Below are 18,185 nucleotides of genomic sequence, written 5' to 3'. Positions count from 1 at the left end.
AAATCATTTGTTTTGTATTGTGCTTTCAATGACAACCAGATTAGAAGCTACTGTTTTGTTAAGCACATATTTCAGTTACAGTAGTAGTATCAAATTCTCGACCCAAATACAAACATATACAAATACGAACACAAACGCATATTCAGAGAACTACATCCTTCTGAGCAGATATGATAAGGTTAGCTGACTCTGTGAGGTTCATCAGAAGGTTTGGTTGTGAACGCATGGTGTTCTGAGGGAGGGAAATGGAGAAAGTAGCCTTTTTAAATCACGACGATCTGGGATAAATTCATATATTTGACTAAAACGACTCAGTCAATCCAATCATCTGGCAGCGGCAACGACATGCCAGAAACCATCGACTGATCAAATGATGACAGTGAAATCACTTGTCTGCTCATATTAGCATGACAGAGAAACCTGCTCCTTCTGCTTAAAGTGACTTCATCAGCAAATCATAGTGACAGATTAAAAGGTTGTGTGGGACTTGGTAGCATTTCAGTGACCCGGCTCTTTTCATTCCTGGCTGAACTGCAATGTTGATGCTGGTAAAGATCATAAAAGACCTGCTACTTCCTGTAACCGGCCAGACTCGGCTTGACTCTATTCTGAGAGGAATAAAACCCACATGTCAGATGGACAAAATGGGCATGACACTCATATCCAGTTGACCTAATGGACTTCCAAGGCAGGGCGGCGCAGATCGACCCATGCAATCTCTGATGTTGTGGGTGCGTTTGGTTAAGTCAAGTCAAGTTTATTTGTACAGCCCTAATTCAAAAGCATGTCTCAGAGGGTTTTATAGAGAATATGTCTCGCTAAGTCTAGCTAAGCACGATGAATAAACAGCTTGGACACCGCTCATTCAGTCGGATAGTGAGGCTGCAGTAAACAGATCCAAAGCACTGGGAGGCAGCGTATGATGGTCCTCTCCTCGCTTTTTACAAGCAGCAAAGAAGAAGAAAAAAAAATCCAAGCAAGCCTTTCACACAGTCAGTCCCCATGCAATGAATAATCTAAATGGCACTTAATGTGAGCTATGCTGATACTCTGACAATAGTTTGTGTTCAGACATCGCAGCTTAGTGTCTCTCGATTGTATATTGATGCCGAGGCGGCTGACAATAAATCACTGGATTCAGCAGTGAGTGAGAAAACAGTTTAGACAATGGCCCAATGGAGCTTACCGTAATTGACAGATGAGTTCGGCTCCTTGCACCACAATAGCTTTGGAGCCCTGAGACTATCTGGGAATGAGTGTGTCGTCGTTGTGTGTTTGTGTGTGTTTATATTGTCCGTGCATGCATGTGTGTGTATAGGACGATGTTCCAAGACCCACAATATATTCCAGAGAAGCAGTCCCTGCCATGCCTACCTGGAATGTCTGCATTGTATTTGATATACATTCATGCGCTTATGCATTAGAGGATAGGCTATTGCAATGTTGATATAGTAATTTACATAGTAACATGTGTGTGCTGCCTGCCTTGGAGAAATAACTCAACCCGGCTCAATTTATTGTATGCATTATCAAATTCACCTGAGGGAAATTCTCAGGTGTCATAATTCAATCACTAAATTGCCGAATAAAATACAAGTGATATGAAGCGAGATTCCGGGATTGGGTCCTGTTTCAAATGTCTTTTATATTGCTTTTGATAAAACTGTTTTAACATTTTAAATGTTTTTTTTAATAGTCTATATGTTTGAAGTAGTTTTATGTTTCTTTGTTGTTATGCCTGTTTTTATGTTGGTCTGAGTTGTCTGTCCGAGACCAAGGACCACAATGGAAACAAGTCCTCGGACTTTATTGTGTTTTTATCCTTGATGGTGATGTATGAGTGGCCTTTATATTTCTGTGTATGATGTGCTCTACTTTTTGTCATTCATCGAATAAATCAATCAATCAAAAAAAAAAAAGAGTCAGGAAACCCCAACAGCATGGTGCCTATAGCAGCCTGTCCAGCAGAGCTCATTACTGTGCGTATGTTTAGTATACAACTGTTTCTTGCCAATTTGAGATAGAAACTTCATCTTAAAAACTCATTTTACTGTAGGATATTTCATCCCAGTCAAACACCATTGCATTGATAAATTTGTCATGATTTGTAGATGCTAAAAAACCACTACGTCCGGCTTGTTCAGGCGTCCATATACAGGCACAATTGGCTGTGTCTGTGGGTGGGAAGCCAGATTAAGGGTATGTGTCCTCTTGGTCGCTGCACTAGCGCCTCCTCTGGGCGGTCGGGGCGCCTGTTCGGATGCCTGGGGAGAATAGCGTGATCCTCCTATGTTCAACGTCCTGCCGGTGAAACTCCTCGCTGTCAGGTGAAAAGAAGCGGCTGGCGTCTGCACATGTATTGAAGGAGGCACGTGCTAGTCTACGACTCGCCCCAGATCGGCAGAGGGGGGTGGAGGAATGACTGGGACAGCCTAACAGATCCGGGAAAAAAACTTGATGAAAAGAAAAGAAAAGATAATAATCAGCTAATAACTTTGATTAAAAAATGATCAATTATAAGTAAGGGCAGTGAGGGCGCAGAAACTTTCCTTGAGGTCTTGGCAAAGGTGACCCATTCTTGGACGTAGTTCTGAGCAACAGGTTATGCTCTTTTTCCAAGGCAGGCGTTGACATTTGCAGCTGTTGCTACGGAGCAAGTGGTGATATCATGATAAATTGTGCGTATCGTGAGCTGTCACTTTACACACTGAGCCAATGCAACGTGAACGCTACACGACGTCCATTAAAGCTAAACGAAACACATTATGTCATCATTACACCATCACTACATGCTAGGTAGGTAGGCGGTACAGGTACTGACTGACGCTCCAGAATATTGAGGGTCTCAGTCCATTATAGTGTGCGCGCGCGTGTGTGTGTCATTAGTCGTCTAGATAGCCAACAGGAAGAGGTCGCTGTTGTGTCATTGCAAGCCATAGCCTAGCCACGTAACAGCACAGTGGAGTCCATTTTATGTTACGGTGTAAATTATCCCTGGTCGCCCCCCCCCTTTTTCACTGCACTGGTGATTATACGCGTGCCTATGTTAGGATCATGGCTGACAGAGAGGTTTGGTGATGTAGAGACGTTGTTAAGCCATGCAGAATGTGTTGGCAGCCACATGATCAACTGCTCACCCACTGCATTGGAATGTAATTTGTTGCACCCATTAACCAGACCAGCATTAAAGGCATGTTTTCATCCTGAATGATTACGGCGTGAGATCAGTTACCCTAGAATTACAGTCGACTCCAAAATATCATTCATTAAATAAAAAACACACACACACACACACTGATTAAGATATACGATCTTACATAAAACCAACAAGATAAATATGTTGAACCTAGAACTGTATCTGTTTCCGTTAACTTGGCATATCGGGCCCATCTAAAATATGAGACATTTTCGATCTCTCCGTAAACATCCCCCCCGGTAATATACAATAATTATAAAGCCATCAGGATTGATTGTGGTCCGATCCTGTCCCCCCTTTTAGGATGACAAGTGGTCTAGCATGTGCCAGCATGTTAGTAGCTCTTCATCAGATTGAAGGGGGAGAGAGAACCTTCTCACACAGACAGACTCCGACTGCTCGCTGAGGCCATTTGTTTGGAGGGGTACTGACACAAGAGGAAAACTGCTGGACCCTCCATCCATCCTGCTGTAAAAATATCCAAAACCATCTGGCAGCCAACCTCTCTCTCCTAAATTACCATGATGGACTCCCACCTTTGGAAGAGCAGGAGGGCTATAGAAACCTGCTCCAAACTCCTGACTGAAAGTAAAGACTGGAAAGAAAGACTAGACCGCATCTCAGTTGTCCTGAACCACAGCTACAACTCACGGTTGGAAAATGAATAATAGTCTGACTGCATTAGCAATCCCAGAATTTCGGCGCTGACTCGAGCGGTATGGCCGATCCATTTGAGCTGATTTATGTTCTGCTGCCTTCCTGAGAATGACCGGTGCAACTGGGAAGAGGACCAAGGTCCAGAGCACCAGCGGTATGTTATTCCAAGAGAGGGGCCGGGCCCGCTTGGCAAGAACTCATGTCCTTGTCTATCTGTCCGACACGTTCCGAGTAGAGGCCAACTTATTGCTTGAAAGCGTCTGTTTGTGCCTGAGTAAGTCTAAATGGGTGAGTCCAATTGGTTCTGTATCATCGTAAATAACACGGGCTTGTCTGTAATGGTCACGGAAGGTAAAGATTTAAGAGGCTACATATTCTCCCACTGCTGAGGGAACGGTTCAAAGTTTATTCAACAAAATCATATTTTAGTGCTGGTGGATGGATGAGCTGAGTTCACGAGTGTGATCGTGAGCTTTTCAGGTTCGGTCTTCTAAAATGCAAAACATATTTTCTAAAAAACGCAAAAAGGTTCATTATAAAGTAATATAGATGTTCTACAAAGCACATCAGATTGCTTTGTAGAACAACAGATTCGGCTATCAAACATCTGATTTGATCTGTGAACTTTCAGTGGCATCTTAATGAAACTGTTTAGATCCCTTCAGTCAAAACAAGTTCGGCACAAATTTCAAGGTGAGTTTCAAACATCCCTTATTAAGAAAAAAATATATCAAAGGGGGAAATATTTACTTTTATACCAGCAGTGGCAAGAACTAACAAACAAATATCTTAGAATGGCAGTGACTTTGACAGCGGCATCTTTCCACTTGAAGTTCTTGCTGTATACGTCCGACATCAGTTTAAGAACTCGAGACACTCAGGAGACTCACTCAACTACATCAAACAGCGAAGGTAAAAACAATAGTGTCACTGACATTTCCCCAAAGCCGCACAAACAGAATTATTCACACGCAGCCAGAGAGGAGTGCCATCCGCTAACGGAGCCATAATGACACTTGGTGGAAGGCAGCTTTTCTCAAAGCAGTTTAGAAGTGGCACGCCGAGAGTTCAGCAGTTAAAACTGTCGGGGAAGTTAAGGAGGTTATCCTGCCATTTTAATCTAGCCCTTGCTCTGAAAGGGAGAACGTGGAGGTGATTTCACAGGGCTAGTAATAACAAGGACAGGCCTGCCTTTCCAAAAATGAGCTCTCATCATTTGAGATGCAGACAGTGCGGCACGCTGAAGGATTACAGGCGGCCCAGTTCCCCTCGTCCTCTCTCTCGCCTCATCCATCTCCATAGGCCAGCTCTAATGGATATTCATGTTGCTGAGCCAATCCACTCCTGGGAGGAATAATGTCACATCATCTGACTCCCACAGAGGAAGGAGAGCCTGTCCTCATAGAGGGGGCACGCATATATATATATATATATATATATGCATATATATATATATATACTGTATATATATATATATATACAGTATATATATATATACATATATATATATATATATATATATATATATATGATATATTGAGAAATTCTATTCTCTATCACTGTATATATATATATATATATATATATATATATATATATATATATATATACAGTATATATATATATATGCATATATATGTATATACTGTATATATCTATATACTGTATATATATATATATATACTGTATATATATATGTGTGTGTGTGTGTGTGTGTGTGTGTGTGTGTGTGTGTGTGTGTGTGTGTGTGTGTTATTCTGAGTATAGGAAAATACCCAGACAACCTACACGGTATTTCATATCCTGTCACAATATCTAGTGCCTGTGTGAAACAGTGTGCACGCTCATTCAAACACATGACGATACTCTTTAAAACTGTATCAGCATCGAATGTTTCTTGTATTCGGATTTATATAAATACATCTAAGATGGCAACAAAACACCCACACACATTAGAAACTAATCTCAAACACCTCATCAACTCACAAGCTGGCAAACACGCCGCTGAAATAAAACCCTGATGCGGCGAAGAGTACTTGGGAAACATTTTTATGAATTCAGGTCAGGGAATAAGGCCATGTCTTTACTTCGTCAATTCACCTCATAAAGACGGGTGCACAGCCTCACTCAACACCCGCTCTGTGCATAGCTGGCAGGAAGCTTCCTCCACAGCCCTGCCTCTAACTATTCATTCATATCCTCTTGTGCTTATCTTATCTTGCTAACACTTGGCTCACTAAATAGACTGTTAGTTAATGCTTAATAAGCATTACTAAGCATTAGTTAAAGCTTAATAATCATAAACTAACCCTTAGCTAATGCTTATTCAATCTTACCATTTAACCTGCTCTCACCCTAACCTAACCATTGACTAAAGTATTAAACAATGCATAAATTAATATGTAGTTAACATGAAAACCATTAGTAAATGATTACTAGAGACATTACAGTGTTTCCCCTAGAAAAAATTCAGGCCTGGAGGGATTTCAAAACGTACCCTGACCGCAACGGTGGGGGCCCTCACTGGCGACGCTAAACTTTTAGCTAACCTGTTCACATCTATGTTGGAAATGGTATCCCAAGTATCATCATACTATTATGGGATGCGATGCGAACAGTTGTATTATGGGATGTGCGTTTACCAGGCAACGACACACGTTGACACATTTCGGAACAGCGCTGCACGCTGGCACAATGCTCCTAAAAGCAAAATGCTTATTGTTTTGAATGATTTGGCATCTTCTATTACTGTCAACACTAGTATTGTTGTATTGTAATATGATGCCATAAAGGTTTATTGAAATTTTTGGGAGTGCAGATTTTTTTTCTTCTTTTTTTTCCCTGGCCTGGCGGGCCCGCCAGGCCTGTAGAATGGTGGGGGAAACATGGCATTAGCTAATGCTTAATAAGCATAAACTCAGTGATGTTGTAGGCAGGCACACATTGTCTATACAGTATTCTTGCTTTAATACAGATGTTTATAAAAACCAGTCCCACTAAGGCTACTCTGGAGCAATTTGTGATGTGTGCAGGAAAAGGCTTAAAGCTGGCTCCCTCCATATGGCTCATTGTAGCCGTGTGGGGGCCAGTTGTGTGAGAGTGATGTTTATCAGGGGACACATGCCGCTGGTATCATCATTACGAGCCTGAGTGAAATGTCTCGCAGAGCACGTACATGTGTCTAACGCGAGACGTCAAAGGTGCTCTGTCTTCTCTCATCGACTTCCAGAGGAGACATTTCCATACTCACAATCATTTATCATGTGAGGAAAGGGAATATTATCAGCAGAAAGATGATTGTTTTCATTCTAGGTAGAGACTGACATCAAACAGATCTGAGGTATTAAGTCGGGATCGGCATAGAAACTAAGCCAGGAATAGAGAAAACAGATGGCTGAGGTAATGCATCAATTAATTTCATTAAAATTGGGTTCAGTTTCAACAACACGACTTCACGAAAACATTCACGACAACCTCTGATCCATGCAGTTAGTGATGATCTGAAGCTCTGGCTTGAAGATAGTAGCCAATACCAGCTCCTCCTGATCAACCAAATCAAGTAACTGTAATCGCTCTTTTCGAAGCGTCACCTAATACATTTGAAAGGGCTTCAAACTCACTTTTGGTTTGACTCCTGCAAAGAACATTAAGTCATCAGTCAAATCAACAGCCTTCCCCTTCATAACGACAACAGCTACGTTTCAACACCAGCGCGTTAGTCATCCATTACTCACGTATCTCATCCAGATGTGTGGGGGAGGAGAGAGGAGGGGGGGGAGAGGAGAGCGGAGGAGAGAGGGGGAGAGGAGAGGGGAGGAGATGAGGGGATGAGGAGGAGATAGCAGCAGGTGGAGATCTCTCTGAGCCCAGCTGAGCTGTAAAAGGCAGTGCTTAGCACCCACAGCTCAGTCATCTGGCCTCTCCCCCGTCTCCACAGCCTCTCGACAGCCCATTCCTCATCATTTACCCCTTTTTGGCAAAACCCAGAGCCCTGCTAATGGGCTGCTCTGAACGCTTCCAGATGTTTGTTTATTTGTTGTGCAGCGACTGTAAAACAGTTTACTCTGAGTTTGGATCGCTTCCAGGCGTTTTTTTTTTTTTTAGGGGGGGGGGGGGGGGGGGGGGGGAGCTAGCAGCTAGCGGAGTGTAGCAGGAGTTGCAGAGCAGATCACCCCGACATGTAATGAAAGCGAACTGCCAAGTAAATGTGAGGCGTCCCATGGGTGTCGTCAGTACGTTTTTTTCTCCCCGTTCTTGTTGCTTTGAAGGCTGCTTTCCTCCGGGGGTTTTAATAGCAAGTTGTGCACCATTTAAGATACATACATAGAGAGAGGAGCTGGAAGCTGGCCCAGAACAACAGCATGAAGAAAAAGCCCAGGGCTCCTGCGTGGCTTTGTTTCTTCTCTGTTTACTCTGCTATGTACAAAGATATCCCTTTCATTCACTCCTGTCACTGCTGAGGGATGGCCTGCTCAAATTAAATCTGATACCTGTAAAACGCACTTACTCCAGTCTGGCATATTTATTGATATGCACAGAAAATGAAAAAAAAAACATTTCATTAAAATAAATCTCCACTGTACTGTACACACACAGATAAATCAATCACATATGAACCGTCTTCTACATACTTGGAAACTACAGCTATAATTAGATCTACAGAATAAACCTGTGAACCTTCAAAACATGTAATCCTATGAGGGATGACAGCTTGGTAATAAATAATCCAGCACGTTGTTTTGTATACTGTAATCATAATTCCTCGTGGCAAGGCACGAGAACGCAAGCGTGTCATTTGGTATAGCTTAATAATATGGTATGGACCACCGGTCTTCGTCACGAAGAAACGCAGGACTCCATTTTGGCCTGTTAAGAGTTCTAGAGTTGAGCTGACAGTTGGAGCGGGTGCTGGCCAGAGTTAAAGGCAAGGTGACACCGTGACAGTTAGTGGAGGATCCTCCGGCCAGACTATAGACTCCCCTCCACTCTGTGTCACACCTGAGCCCGCCCCCACCTCTCTCTTCTTCACACTGTCTTTAGTCTAGCTTTCTCTCAGTTTTAACTCTTGCCTTCTTTCACCGTCTCTTCCTGTCTCGTCCTCTCTGCTTTATCCTACACTATCCCTCGCTCTCGTCTCCTGTACCGGTTGTCGGACCTGCTCTATGGAACACTTGATTCAAAATTGCAGTATTTCTACAGCGCAGATCCCTGCTCCATCTCCCTCACCCGCCCTCTCTTGTCTTCTCGGGGGCCATGTTTCTCCTGGCTGTCTCCTCCAGGTTGACTCCTCCACCCACCACCCAAGACAGGCACTTATCCCGGAGCTGTGTGTCCCTGGGTCTCCACCCCTCTCTGCCTGGGCAGTGACCTGCCAGCGCTGGCCTCCTCTCTGGGAGCTCCAAGCTGCTGTAATTACCTGTGGCACCCGGGCTCTGGGGCTTCCACACAGGTGACATGGGAAGAGGGAGGGGGGGGGGGGGGGGGGGAGAGGAGAGGGGGGGGGGGGGGGGAGAGATGAAGGGGGGTGGCGAGGGGGTTGAAAGGAGGAAGGGGAGGTGCTCTGTGTGTGTGTGTGTGTGTGTGTGTGTGTGTGTGTGTGTGTGTGTGCTAGCTAGCCGACAGGGCCATGTCAGACCTGCTGCTGATCTGCACAGGCCAGGCTAAAGCTACACAACCCCCACACCATCAAAATAACTCCACAGAAATACACCAGGAGGACCATTTCATTAACTCGTCACCAGAAACCAATACTGACTCAATCACATGCTGTATATATATAATGCGTGCCGAGAACTACAACAGCATGTTACATTTAAACCCCCGGTTGTTTAATAACTACACGGCATTACTGCTCGAGACATTTCTATGACTGTAGCAGTGGTTTGCTGCAGCTTTGTTCTCGTGGCATGGAGAGTTACTGTGATGGCCGCCTAGCAACACATTTAACAAATCAAGAATGTAGCTAACTAGAGTAACTGCAGGGATGATGGATTTTTGTAGGTTAATCCAGAAGTTAGCATCGTGCCCGGTTCCCTGGTCTAGAAGTCAATGAGCTTTTTGTATGGGGATTTTGGTTCAATGTCTGAAATAAGGTATGCGGTTAACAAAAGCTTATGAAACTGCAACCTTTGTGTTCGGCAAGTTGATCTTCACAAATGTTATGATTTCTGAAGAAGAAATGCAATCGTCAAAAAACGCGATTTTCAAAAAAACACTTCAAAAATCATAAAAGTGGTGTGTTCATTTGTGAAGATGATCTTGCTGAACACAAAGGTCTCAGTTTCATAAACCTTTGTTAACCACAGAGCTTATTCCAGACATCTAACCAAAACCCCCATTGACTTTGAGACAAAGGGAAGCAGGCGATGCTATAGCTTCCGGGCTTTAGGAGGACTCATGTCTGGGGCACTATATAAACACAGGGAGTGGGGGGTGGTACAGTAGCGAGGAGGAGGAGGAGGAGGAGCGGGGCGAAGATGAGGGCTGTGTTATCTAAGGCTGCAGTGCCGGCCGGCCGGCCGCATCATAAAAATAACAAATGGCGACTGTCAGCGGCACTCAGGTCGGAGACGGAGGGGAGAATATTTCATGTGTCAGATGCTCTCACCTTTTAATGGACTGTTCTTAGCCAGGTGTGATTTTGACAAAGCGCCGGGTCTTTCAGGCTTCCAGGACATCATACAGTACATCTGTCCTTGGCACCGTGGGGGGGAGGGGCATTGACCTGGGGGGGGGGGGGGGGGGGTCTAATCTGTGAAGTGCTGAGCTGCTCACTATTGACCTCTTGTGTGCGACTTGCATGGCGGTCAGCCCGTCACCAATGTTTTGCATTGTGAAGACAAAGGCTATGATGAATGTCTCAGGCCTAAGACCTGCTCTCGCTGTTACTGTCTATGGCCACACACAGGACACACCCACCCACAGACACACATAAATGCTATCTCTTATACACCTACTGTAGTATCCTGCACCACCACTGACTCTAGAACAGAGTTCACAATGTCAGCGGAAGCTCAGTGCAAATGTATTCGGGTGACATGTAAATCTTTATTTTACTGGAGTTTCTGTAGAGCACCTGCCACAAAAGCAGTCTACTGGATGTCCTTCATTGCTATTTAATGTCAACTTCTTGTTACGAAGGTCTTGTTATTTTTAATTGATGCGATGCGTTCTGCGTGTGTGTGATGCATTGTTTGATCTCGGGAAGTTACAAAATAACCACGTCGTCAACTGAAGAATATACAGTATATGAGGTCAACATAAAGCCCAATCAATGTCTCGTATCAACAGATCAAGGACGGCTCACGCGTGCTCCCACGCATGCATTCACATCAATAGAGTGAACCTAGATTACTCCCGTTTATTCCCACTATCAACAACACATGGCGCAGATGAGATGAGATCAATAAGAAGAACATAACTTTGACTCAATTTTCAAGTTCACTACGTTCCCACTCCCTTCCACTGTAGAGGGGTTATGGCTTTTATATTTACCTAATCCATGAGCCTGGCTCTGTATCGAGTGCATGGCACTATATTGTGTTGCATCTTGTTTATCTTGCATAGACTATTTATATGATATTTATATTAGAGATGAGCCTGTGTGGAAAGGTTAGGAATGGGGTTTTCCAGTGTTTCCCCTAGAAAATCTTTCAGGCCTGGAGGGATTTCGAAACGTACCCCGACCGCAACGGTGGGGGCCCTCGCTGGCGACGCTAAACTTTTAGCTAACCTGTTCGCATCTATGTTCGCAATGGCATCCCAAGTATCATCATGCTATTATGGGATGCGATGTGAACAGTTGTATTATGGGATGTGAACAGTTGTATTATGGGATGTGCGTTTCCAAGGCAACGACACACGTTGACACATTTTGGAACAGCGCTGCACGCTGGCACAATGCTCCTAAAAGCAAAATGCTGTTTTGAATGATTTGGCATCTTCTATTACTGTCAACACTAGTATTGTTGTATTGTAATAATATGCCATAAAGGTTTATTGAAATTTTGGGGAGAGCAGAAAAAAAAATCTACATGTATATATACATATATACATACATCTATATCTATATCTATATCTATATATTTTTTTGCAATATTTTTTCTGGCCTGGTGGGGGCATCGTTGGCCTGGCGGGCCCACCAGGCCTGTAGAATGGTAGGGGAAACACTAGGCTTTTCCTTACCTTTGTGATTCTTGGCATCTTTGGACCCTCGGGGTAGAGGGGTGTAGGGCAATGGGTAGCTCTCAGATCTGGCCTCCAGAGGTATCTGGGAGGAAGAAAAAAAGGGGAAGAAAAAAAAACACAGAATCCATATTGACGAGAGAGGTTCAACAAGGTTTAAAATGACAAGGATTCCTCACTGTGGCTGCATGAGTGCGAGTGTCATAAATCCTCTGGGAGTGCTACAGGAAATGTTGGGAGCAGTCCTCATGCTTTATGGCAGAATGTGGCAGGTCAGGTTTCATTACTTCTCATGTGTTGTGGAGGGGAAGAGATGAGGTGCAGCCCTGCCTTTGATGATCTGATCTACTACCTGGTTTGAGGGGGGGGGGGGTCAGCGGAGGCCCTCCCCTTCAGTCAGCCATGACCTCATGGAGAGGTCAACTAAAGGGTAGATGTCACTCACTCCGACAAGCCCCAATGTAGTAGCGCTGTTATGTGGGGGCAGTCCAACAACAGATGGCATGGAATAACCTTCTGGGAGCTGAAATGCTCGGCTCTCTTTAAACGGGCTATCTTGATTTAATGTTGCAAAAGTTAGAATGTATGACGTAACGGTGTTGCCATAGGTTCCCGCGGTGCGCGACTGGAATGAGGTTATTGATCGTCGGCAAACGTAGAAGTTCAAGCTAAACAAGTCGTGACAAATGCTGCCGAGAGTCTGAGAAAATAGTCTGACTCTCACAACAGCACGTTCCCCCAAAACAGGTCAAGAGTTTCTTGTGTTGTTGTTGTTCTTTTGGTACACTTTCAAGGTCCAACACATCCTTAGCCTTTCCTTAGCCTTTTAGCCGGTGGTAGCAGGCAGTTTATCACCACACGGCCATATCTGATGCCTTTGCAGAAAGACTTTTCCTCTCCTGCAGGAAGGAATTCACTAGGCCTTTAATCATAGCCAGAGAGCCAACTGACAAATACATATTAGAGATGGTTTGGAGAGCTGCATTTTCCCCCCACTTTCATTGTTGTTCCTCTAACATGGCCATGCATAACCTTGAGAAATGGAATAGTCCGACGCTGTTAAATGGAAGCATATTCTTCATGGAGCAAAGTGAATTGAAAACGATCACATTATGTGCTTTCAGATAACATCTCTGAAAGGCATTAAGGTCCGGCCAGCATGTGTCTCATATTACGCCCCAACGAGACAAATGGCAAAATAAACCTATTTTGAGAGCTTACTACATAGATGCTAGTGGGATGTTGCGTGGAAATGGCTTGGAAATAGAAATGTAGATTTGACAGCAGACCTGTGTGCTGTCTGCGCGTCTGAAACCTGCTATGGAATATCAAAGATTGCCCCCCCCCCCACGTAGTTGTGATGCTGTACTTGTGTAGTACAAGAGGTAGAACATTGGACAACAACCAATTACAAAGTCAGAGCTGCCCTTTCCCGTATGAGGAGAAATATATCAGGACATCATGCCCAAACAGAGCCATTCCTCAACTGCAATGCCTACTAGGTCCTGGTGGACCTGGGTCTCAGAAGAAATCACCACCATCCAACATAAAAATTCAACAGGAAACACTGGCTCTTTATTGTTCAACTATTGCCTCATGTTTGGGTTTGAGTATAATAATTATTGTGTTGCAATGAAGATACAAGGAGTCAGTCTGTGACGGTGAATAAGAGCAGCCAGAGTGATTCAACCACCAAGGCTTGATAGGAGCCGTGAGTCTTCTCTGTTTGTTCTACTTCCGTGCTTTTCAGAACCACCTCAGAGCTGCGCCCCTGCTTGCCTCATTTCCTGGCCTGCTTGAAAGATCAGAAGCCTGGGCCTCCCCTGGAACCTCTCTGGCCCCACAAAGCCCCTCCTAATCCTGCTGCTTGTCCACAATTAATCTTCCCAGTTGCCACATTATTAACACCACCACCCACAGGCTGGGGCAGGGTTTGGTTGGAGTGGGAGGAGAGCTGAGGTTAGACATGGATAGAGCCTTCTTCCTCCAGGGCCCTGTGGGACGTCAGTCACTTTGCTCCCCGTCAGCGTCTGTGCTGTCAACATCAGAGCACGGCAGCCCCCTCCTGCTATGCCATCCCACCTCCTCAGTGTCCCCCTCTGCTGATCAAACAGCCTCGCCCACAGGACATCAATCAGCCAGCGTTCCCATGTCGCGACCCTCCCTCCGCTCACCCTCAAGACCTCCCTCAGTACCCCTCCACCTCTGCACTCTTTCACTTTACTCAATGACCCGTCCAGAGAAGGAGAGAGCAGCAATGCTTCTGATGGGAAAGCCCAGGGAACAAACGAAGGGAGAACTCAATCTGAATCACAACTGTTATCATGGGGATTCTCTCTCTCTCTCTTTAAGGGGACTGATGGCCCAGGTCTGGCTTTGATCACAAACCAGGCCTGGTGCAAGACTTTACAGGGAGATAATCAAAAAAGCAGGTGTTTGCTCATGGGTGCAGCTGTCTCCTCACTCTTTTACATGGGTCAGTGCTTACAGACATTAAAGAGACAGTTTGCTCTAGCCTAAAACATCACAGCCACTGATACTTAGATGATGGACCTACAGTATGTAATGTTCTTGACACTGATACTTAGATGAAGAACCTATGTAATGTTCTTGACACTGATACTTAGATGATGGACCTATGTAATGTTCTTGACACTGATACTTAGATGAAGAACCTATGTAATGTTCTTGACACTGATACTTAGATGATGGACCTATGTAATGTTCTTGACACTGATACTTAGATGATGACCTATGTAATGTTCTTGACACTGATACTTAGATGATGACCTATGTAATGTTCTTGACACTGATACTTAGATGAAGAACCTATGTAATGTTCTTGACACTGATACTTAGATGATGGACCTACAGTATGTAATGTTCTTGACACTGATACTTAGATGAAGAACCTATGTAATGTTCTTAACACTGATACTTAGATGAAGAACCTATGTAATGTTCTTGATACTGATACTTAGATGATGAACCTACAGTATGTAATGTTCTTGACACTGATACTTAGATGAAGAACCTATGTAATGTTCTTGACACTGATACTTAGATGATGACCTATGTAATGTTCTTGACACTGATACTTAGATGAAGAACCTATGTAATGTTCTTGACACTGATACTTAGATGATGGACCTACAGTATGTACCGGTAATGTTCTTGACACTGATACTTAGATGAAGAACCTATGTAATGTTCTTGACACCGATACTTAGATGATGGACCTACAGTATGTAATGTTCTTGACACTGATACTTAGATGAAGAACCTATGTAATGTTCTTGACACTGATACTTAGATGATGAACCTATGTAATGTTCTTGACACTGATACTTAGATGATGGACCTACAGTATGTAATGTTCTTGACACTGATACTTAGATGAAGAACCTATGTAATGTTCTTGACACCGATACTTAGATGATGGACCTACAGTATGTAATGTTCTTGACACTGATACTTAGATGAAGAACCTATGTAATGTTCTTGACACTGATACTTAGATGATGAACCTATGTAATGTTCTTGACACTGATACTTAGATGATGGACCTATGTAATGTTCTTGACACTGATACTTAGATGATGGACCTACAGTATGTAATGTTCTTGACACTGATACTTAGATTATGGACCTACAGTATGTAATGTTCTTGACACTGATACTTAGATGATGAACCTATGTAATGTTCTTGACACTGATACTTAGATGATGGACCTACAGTATGTAATGTTCTTGACACTGATACTTAGATTATGGACCTACAGTATGTAATGTTCTTGACACTGATACTTAGATTATGGACCTACAGTATGTAATGTTCTTGACACTGATACTTAGACGATGGACCTACAGTATGTAATGTTCTTGACACTGATACTTAGGTGATGGACCTACAGTATGTAATGTTCTTGACACTGATACTTAGATGATGGACCTACAGTATGTAATGTTCTTGACACTGATACTTAGGTGATGGACCTACAGTATGTAATGTTCTTGACACTGATACTTAGATTATGGACCTACAGTATGTAATGTTCTTGACACTGATACTTAGACGATGGACCTACAGTATGTAATGTTCTTGACACTGATACTTAGGTGATGGACCTACAGTATGTAATGCTCTTGACATTGTTTGAATAATCACGATCATCTGAAGCGCTACACAGCTGAACTTTCGAGTCAAAAGCAAATTCAAAGACGCCTGTATGATGGTTTGAGATTTAATTATATTGTACTAGAGATGACACACTGTTGCCATGGGAATAGAAACATGACATTGTACAGTATGAAGTACCGTAGGAGATGATAGTATATTCAACAATAAATTGGCAACATTGTATTTTTTATTGTTTTAATGTGGAATATGAAAACTATATATGTACTATATACACTGCCCTTCTTCACACCCATTCCATCCCCCCAAAGGCTACACAATAACAATACAGAATTCAAAGCTACCGAAGCTCTCATGTCCTACATGTCCTCAGACACGCCATCTCCCCCTTTATGTTATGGGCGGCACGGTGGCTCAGTGGTTAGCACTTTCGGCTCACAGCAAGAAGGTCGTGGGTTCAAATCTCCACCCCGGTCCTTTCTGTGTTGGAGTTTGCATGTTCTTCCCGGGTTTGTGCGGGTTTCCTCCCACAGTCTCTAAAGATATGCTGTGTTTGTGTAGTATTGCAATGTAGATCATCTAGTAACATTTCTAGTATGTTTCTGATGTATGTAACCTATGTTGTGTGTAGATATATGACTGTGATGGTGCTATGTGAAGCCCTTTCAGACATGCGTGTGTAATAAGGGTCTATAAACATAACTGATATTATCAAAATACGCCCTTCACCCACATTCCTATTAATTTAAACTCTCTTTATTGCCTGTTCTCTCTTTCTTTCTTTCTTTCTTTCTCTCTCCTGTGCGTCTCTAGCTGTACCTACACTGAACAGAGGGAGGTGCTGCAGTGCCATCTATTTAAGATCCTCTTGAACCACCCCCTCTCTCTCTCTCTCTCTCTCCTGGCCTCTGTCTCTCTCTCTCTCTCTCTCTCCCTCTCTGCTGTCCAGATTAGTGTGCTCATCAAGCTGAGCATTGTTTTAATTTGCTGGGCCCGGGGCATATGCTGAGTGTTCACATCATTATTGTCTCTGTGCACTGTGAGTTATCGCCACAGCTTATGATAATGCGGCACAAATTTACAGGCTGGGGAGTTACCACGGATTGTCTGATAATAAAGGGTGAACAGAGGGGAGTGGAAAGAAAGGAGTGAGAGATGAAGAAAAGTGTGTGTGTGGGGGGGGGGGGGGGGAGGAGGAGAGAGAGAGAGACGGGTGGTGGCAGAGAGAGGAAGCGCTGTTGAGTGTCATTATGAAAGATGATTCCCATACTGGATAATACATCACAACACTGCTGTCTGTCTGCCCGCGTTCTGTGTTGTGTTATGTGAATAAATGCTGATAATGATTCCAACAAATCGCCATGAGAGAGAGAGAGAGAGACAGACAGACAGACAGACAGAGAGAGAGAGAGAGAGAGAAAGAGGAGCAGGAAGAGAGAGTTAGAGAGAGAGACAGACAGAGAGAGAGAGAGAGAGTGAGAGAGAGAGAGTTAGAGAGACATACAGAGAAAGAGAGAGAGAGGAGCAGGAAGAGAGAGTTAGAGAGAGAGAGAGACAGACAGAGAGAGAGAGAGAGAGAGAGAGAGAGGAGCAGGAAAGAGAGAGTTAGAGAGAGAGAGAGAGAGAGAAGCAGGAAGAGAGAGAGTTAGAGAGAGAGTTAGAGAGAGAGAGAGAGAGAGAGAGAGAGAGAGAGAGGAGCAGGAAGAGAGAATTAGAGAGAGAGAGAGGATCAGGAAGAGAGAGAGAGAGAGAGAGAGGAGCAGGAAAGAGAGAGTTAGAGAGAGAGAGAGAGACAGGGGAGGGATGGAAAGACAGGAGAAGACAAGCAAAACACACAAAGAGAGCCCCAGCGAGCGGGCGAGCGAGCACACAGCCACCTCCACAGTGCATGGGGCTCCTGGAAATATGACATACAGAAAGTAAGTCGGCGAAGGCTGACGTCTATCTCGGTGTGTTTTTCAAAATGCAACTGCAACAAAGTTTCCAAAGTTTGGCAAGCTTGGCTGCGGG

General features: G+C 43.9%; 1 protein-coding gene across 1 annotated transcript in view; it reads right to left on the bottom strand.

The window, feature by feature from the left end:
* The window catches only part of lrmda (leucine rich melanocyte differentiation associated), a 272,644-nt gene that overhangs the window by 18,845 nt on the left and 235,614 nt on the right, over window positions 1-18,185 (bottom strand). The window contains exon 6 of the mRNA XM_083658129.1: window positions 12,038-12,122. Coding sequence (XP_083514255.1) covers window positions 12,038-12,122 — 85 coding nt within the window. The remainder of the gene's footprint in view (window positions 1-12,037; window positions 12,123-18,185) is intronic.

The sequence above is a fragment of the Poromitra crassiceps genome (assembly GCF_964638095.1).
Source record: "Poromitra crassiceps genome assembly, chromosome: 22".
Classification (NCBI taxonomy): Eukaryota; Metazoa; Chordata; class Actinopteri; order Beryciformes; family Melamphaidae; genus Poromitra; species Poromitra crassiceps.
This window is presented reverse-complemented; position numbering and strand designations above follow the sequence as displayed.